At 35.1% G+C, this 6,680-nt stretch overlaps 1 protein-coding gene across 1 annotated transcript; it reads right to left on the minus strand.

The window, feature by feature from the left end:
- Positions 1–3,156: 3,156 nt before the first annotated feature.
- LOC115957741 (E3 ubiquitin-protein ligase At4g11680) lies at positions 3,157–6,285 on the minus strand. The gene is made up of 3 exons (XM_031076058.1): positions 4,875–6,285; positions 3,905–4,286; positions 3,157–3,685 (listed from the first exon to the last, which is right to left on the minus strand). Exons 1-3 carry the CDS (start codon positions 5,375–5,377, stop codon positions 3,539–3,541), a joined length of 1,032 nt encoding a protein of 343 aa, XP_030931918.1. The 5' UTR covers positions 5,378–6,285; the 3' UTR covers positions 3,157–3,538.
- Between the last annotated feature and the right edge of the window lie 395 nt (positions 6,286–6,680).

The following is a 6,680-nucleotide window of genomic DNA, read 5'->3' on the forward strand; positions in this document are numbered from 1 at the left end:
AGAAAATAGAATTGGCATATATAACTTACAAACCATAGTTGTATGGAAGATTTGAGTGAAAGTCAAATAGTATCAACGTCTCTATGGTGTTCGATGTACAGCCTTCAAATCCTACATTCCTCTCTTCTATCAAACCATAAGAGAGGTTAAGTCAAGCTAAAATAAAATTGAATATTGAAGATATTATTTGTCTCCTCCCTATTTTTAATTGTGAGTTGGGTAAGTCAAGTTAGATCAAGTGGAGTTAACTTGGAATTGAATATCAAATTTTTTATTTATTTAAATTTAAGCATATTAAGAACTTTACACTACATTTAATCCACATTTTAAAAGAGAAAGAGAGATGCATTTACTTATGTTTTAGAAACTGTGGTATTTTTTTCTAAATAAAATTAATAAATAGGGTATTTTAGTAATTTAAAACATAGTTGGGTCGGGTGCCTAAGTTGTTTCTTTTTTCCATGAAAAAAAAAAAAAAAAAAAAAAAAAAAAAAAAAACCAAAAGATTTCCAAAACTTAGTAGATTTAAAAATTTGAACTAAAACCATATCAAACCATTAAAAAATCCAAAATCCTTACTATTAAAGTTAGATTATGTCAAAAACTACTAAACCTGAACCATTAAATATAATATACTAACCTTATATACTATACTATCCACACGAGGAATGTAAAACTTTTTTGTTTCATTCATCAAAAAAAAATTTCTTGTTAGAAAAAACAGAAAAGAAAGGAACATGAACTTTTTTTTTTTTTTAAGGTGTGCAGGTTCTCTTAAGCTGTAAAAGAGTAAAAGCAACTTTTTTTTTTTTTTTTTTGGGTCTAAGCAACACCTAATACATATGTTGGGCCTTCTAATCTTAACCCAAAAAAAAAAAAAAAAAAAAAAAACCCTAAAGCAATAAGTTTGGGCTTAGCAAGGTGTGGGTTCCTGTTTTGATCAGTACTCAGATATATATATATATATATATATATTTTTTTTTTTTATGGACTGGGCTTGGTTCACCGCAGTTATATTGGGTTAATTACAAACCAATATGTGCACAAAACGTGAGCCCTACAACACATACACATTCATACATGCAAACATATACATATTGTAAAATAAGTGTCTGAGAAACAACAAATAATTATTTAAAAGGTGTAAATGAGGACGTCTAGGATCCTCAAAAAGTAGAGTGATATGTTCATTATATTGAATTTTTGATACATTGGACGTATTTCTCACTAGGATATGTCACAAGATTCAAATAAATTCAAAAGTCACAAAATTAGATAGCTCTTTGTAGGCTTCCAAGACTTGTGAGATTTGAATCCCCTTGAATCCAAGTGTATCTTCAAACACTTATTATAGAATCCCTCATAGTGTTTCTCTCTTTTCTCTATTTTTCTGAGGTTTAGTGACTCTCTCTAATGCTTCTTTTGCTATGATTAATTGTTGTTGAATGAGTTTTGCTGATGACTTGACCCTCCTTTTATAGTACCTTCCTAGGGTTTTTTGGTGTGCCATTGATTCCCTCCATTTGCTGCTCTAGATACCAAAACCAATGTTGTGTCAGCAACATTGATAGCTAGTCCTTTCCTCATTTTCTCACTATATTATGAGGTTTTTCCCCAAAAAGTCTCCAGTTGACCTTCCTCTTTTGGGAGGTCCTAAGGCTGACTTTTAATTCCTTTTTCCAAGACTTCTAGAGAGACTTTTCAGAACCCCTTTTTGACTGCCTCACCCTTTGTATTTTTTATTCAAATAGGTAGATTCCTCCCTGTTGGGCTGAAAGATCCCCAGCCACCTTCGTTCATGGTTCACCTTCTTGCTCTTCCCGAGCTACCAGGCTTCCCTTCATCAAGTGCTAGTTCCTAAGTCATCATCTATTTCCAAAGCCTTTTCTTCTGAGTTGTAAGCGATTGATGGGACATGCCTTTCTTCGTTCGTTGTGTCCATAAGCATGCTTCCTTGAGCTATCCAACTCCCAATTGATTCTTTCTTGCACTTCCCGATGATCCCCTCCCTAATTCTGGCAGCATTAAGGTATCTTGGTCCAATCTCATTCTGAGCTCCTTGAGAGCTCTTCTCACAAAGGCTGGGTTAAGCTTCCTCTGCTTTTTCTTCCTTCTCTAAGACTCAAGACTTATCCATTCATAAGTTTGGGCTTCCTTTTACCCATTTTAAATGGGTCTTGGCTCACATATTGGGCATTTCTTGTCTTTGAGGGCGGATTTCAATATTTGTAATATTTTGGACCTCAACACAAGATTACATCAAGCACCCACTTTTGTAACTACTACTGGCATGGGCTCCATTTACAAGTGATGAGTCGAACACAGCCTTCCCCAAGACAACCTGTCTGGCCCACATTCATATCTAGATTTTCAACCATTGCTGATTGCTATTACTATTACCATCACAATACTGGTACAACAACTACTACTACAAAACATGGGTTGGTGAGATGAATATAAAACATGATCTAAAAGGTGGCTGCTTAAAGAAGTCAAATGTGTTGAAAATGCAATTGTCTTTAACACAATGCACCAAGACCATGTTGAAATAGAATTGAGTGCATGTCGAAATTCAGGCAGCAGGTGCTAACAAAATCTACCTAACAACCACTTTTTTCCTCTCAATCATTTGTACTAACAATTGTTTAGCTTTTTTAGAGCGTGCAATGTATGTGAATTTGACCAGCTTCCAAGTGAAAAGAATAAAGTGATTTCTAGACAAAGCAGTAAGAGTGAAGTCCACTTGTCATGTAAATATTAAAATCCTAGTCCAACACACTTTGACTTTGGTCTCTTCTGGGTTAGATTTTATAGGTAGTACTAAAATATGTTGAAATGACAATTGGGTCAAGTTGCTTTTCTCAATAATATGATTTATGGGGTTGATTTGGTCCAATTAGTAAAATTTATTATCGTAAAAAAAAAAAGGTTGGGTTCAAATTTTGCCTATACCAAAACAAAATCTATTGATATGTTAACTTAATAATAAAAAACAACAATCATAAAATGTCGTCATGTGTTTCAAATCCTATCATATTTACATATATTAAAAAAAAAAAAAGATCTCTTTTGAAACAGGTTAGGTTTGGGTGGCTATCAGTTAGTGTTTCACAGAAAAATTGACAGATAGTGTATTTAATTCTGCACAAAGCGACAAACACAGACCGAAAGATCACAAATTTGTATAATATATAATAAGTATTGATTCATTATGTAGTACATGTGCTCCACACATTATTGACAATCAAAAAAATCATATACAAGTGTTTGTATATCCCGGTGGGCTAATAGACTGCAACCTTTAGGAAGCAAGGAGTCCAAGCTCATCACCCGGCCATATCCTCAAAGAGAGAGTAGACTTCAGTATATTTATGGTTACTGGTGACCTCCAATGTACAAGCAATACTCACTCAAGTAACCATGTAAATACATATATTTCACCCCATAGGAAAAAAAAATTAAAATTAAAATGAAAATGAAAATGAAAATGAAATGAAAGACCAATAAAAACTTCAGCTTCTATGTGATTACTTGCTTTCTACCTCTGTAGTTCTTGTTTACAAAGAGGACAGCAAGAAGTAATTCGGAGCCAGTGATCCACACACTTGAGATGAAAAACATGAGTGCATGGCAGCTGCCTCAATTCTTCCTTGTCCTTGTATTTAGCTAGGCAAATACAGCATTCCTGCCAATCACATCACAAGAGGGGAGGGGAAATCATCAGCCCTTTAATGAACTTAAATAGGATAACATCTTTTTGACTTAGTATCTACTAATTAAGTTATGCTTGCAAAGACAGGATTTGAGTTTTTATAAAGATTCATCTCTGCAAGGCCAATTAAACAACCTCTTATTCTATATTAGTATGCTAGATTAAATTTCTGTAAGTTCAAATGTGACTTACTGGATCTTCATTTGAAAGTTCTGAATTGCAGTCGGTATCATTGCCAAGCTCTAAATTGCTGTCAACTTCTTTGTATCTCCAACTAGGAAGCTGGGAGATTTGATCATCAGATGCGCCTTTTTCAGTTGACCCCATGTTCATGTTGTATCCAACGAAGTTGCTAATTAGTGGCACACAACAGCATAGCAGCAAAAACAGTAGAAAAGGAAAGGAGTAGCAGATAGCATTCCAGGCTAGCAGGGAGATACAGAGTACATGAAGTTTTGGGGCTCGAGTAAAGGATCCAAAGCGTGAGTCAAAAACCCAAACATTACCCATCACAAACCATATTGCAAAGAACAGCTCAAGTGAAGTCCGGCATTTGTTCATCAAATGTGAGATCCTGTATCCACCATACATCAATAAAGAGGCTTGTAAAGAACTTAATACTAAAAGAATTTCTGTACCCATGTCCATTAAGTTTATAAAAACCTGTTTGTGTGTAATTGAAAGCAATTGGCTTAAATTGTCTTCCTTTTTATTGTCGAATCATTTGTTTAACATCACAATTAAAAGCATGAGGTTTCGTAACTTACTAAATATAGTTGACTTTCTCATGAATCAATAATCATGAGAACCTTCTTCTTGGTTATATTTGCAGAATTTAGCATTTAGCCAAATATATAAGATGCATAACTAGCAAGTTTTTTGCAGAATTCCTAAATAATTCTCCCAAGAGAAAACATGATTTTTTTTTTTTTTTTTTCTAATGTGCTTTTGTTCCAACTCAAAGTAAAATTTTCACATAGTTTCTAATCATGATTGCTTCACAACATTTACTTGTTATTTTCATAACTAGGTCCCAAATTCATTATAGTTCCTAAAAGTTCTGCAGTCACTATTGTCTATTAGTACAGCTAATGGAAAGTACTAATGATTGTCAGGACAAAATATAATTCATAGGAGTTGAAGGGTAAAGCAGCATAGATACCTGGATTCTTCGCTGCCCCTCTGCTGTTCCATATCAGAAAGGCTGAAACCATCTCCTTGAGACAGATGAAGATGCCTGTAGCGCCCATAGAGCAGCAGCAGACTAAGCACACAACCAATATCATAACCAACAATCCATATTCTCATAGGCCAAACAGGCTTCTCCGTCTTAGAAACAGCCAGAGTGAATGATGTGATGCTCATTTGAATGATTAAAGCTATAAACTCCAGCAACATCCAAGTGCTAGAATTGAAAGGGTTATTGCCAAGATCAGATCTTGATCCATTTTGGTAGTGGAACACTCTTCTTAAGAACGAGAACCACCTTGCTCTAGAGATCCTTACTGCCATCCTAACCAAGAAGGATGAAGGAGGAAGAGCACGAGAAGGCCTATGTCGAGGGCCAACAACCAAACGACCTTCTCCAAGTGGAAGATTTGAAAATGAAACTGCACTGCCTGAATTACACAAGGATTCTGGTGGGAAAAAGTACCGGGTATTCATACTTTGGAATTATTTTATAGGACTAGGACCAAGCTCCAAACTTTTTCAAATGATAGACTAATAATACCCTTTGTCCACTCTATGATCACAAACAATTTGGATTTTTGGATAAAGAGAAATTTTATGTGGTTTTAACTGAAAATGGAATAGCAGCAGAAGAGAGACTTAAAATCATAAAGATTGTATTGAGAGTCATGAAAAAAGTGTCTCAGCAGTTGGTATTGGTTAAAAGCCTGTAATTCACATGTCACACTATTCATGAGAGTTGAGTGAGGTAAACATGAAAAAATACCAGCTGGGTTGGGCAGCCCTTGAGAATTGGTTTGAAAAGCTTGTATCTTTGAGGACTCAAAACTTCAGCAAGAACTTGTTTGCTGCAGCAAGGATCACTTTTCAGATTTGAAACCTAATCACAAAGCCCACATCAACCTCAATATTCAAGCACCAATTATGGGTGTGTGCTATTAAATATATTCCCTTAGTAGAAGAACTCAATTGGGTCTGCACCATGCCACCATGAATTTTGACACCAACTTCAAGCTAGAAACTTTGGCAAGCACTATAACATGCAGTAGAGGTCAGAAGCTCTATTTGGTATGTATGGATGGACCTTCAATATGAATGAAATCCTTAGGAATTCACATGTAATATAGAAGAATTGGGCAAGACTCAAGAGGATTAGCACAAGATGGGTGTGAAGAATATGTCAGTAAGGTGAAGTTTTGGTGTCTCAGATGGTGACCAAGAATCAACTGCTCAAGCTTTGCTTTGATTCCAAGGGAATCAGATGGTTTGGAGGGAGGCTAACGGTTGGCCTAACTTTCCTCTATCTATTGTTTATTAAGTAAGCAAAGCTGAGAGAGGAACTGCTTCTTCAACACTAAATGTGAAATGTGTCTCTCCCTCTCTCTCTTTCCAAAATAGAAAATTAAAATAAAAGCAAAGATATATTTTATTAAAACCTGGTTAATTTACATCATATTGAACTTTAATTGGATAAGACTTAAAGAGATTATTTGATAAATACGTTTATAAAATATTAATTTTTGTTTATGTAATAGAACTAAATAAATAAATAGATTTGAATTATGGCGGGTTACTGTGCCTTTGAGATTTTATGGTGAGTGGTTGGCTACCTAATCCAACTTGTGTCATTGTATTATGTATTGTTGGAAGAAGCATGGCCCCCATTTGTGTTGTTGGAAGAAGCATGGCCCCCATTTGTGTTACATACTTCACTTGGCCACACCATTCTTGCAGTTGGGAAGCTTGGCGTAGGGTAGAAACATTGTCCTAGGAGAAA

Source organism: Quercus lobata, chromosome 8 (assembly GCF_001633185.2).
Source record: "Quercus lobata isolate SW786 chromosome 8, ValleyOak3.0 Primary Assembly, whole genome shotgun sequence".
Classification (NCBI taxonomy): Eukaryota; Viridiplantae; Streptophyta; class Magnoliopsida; order Fagales; family Fagaceae; genus Quercus; species Quercus lobata.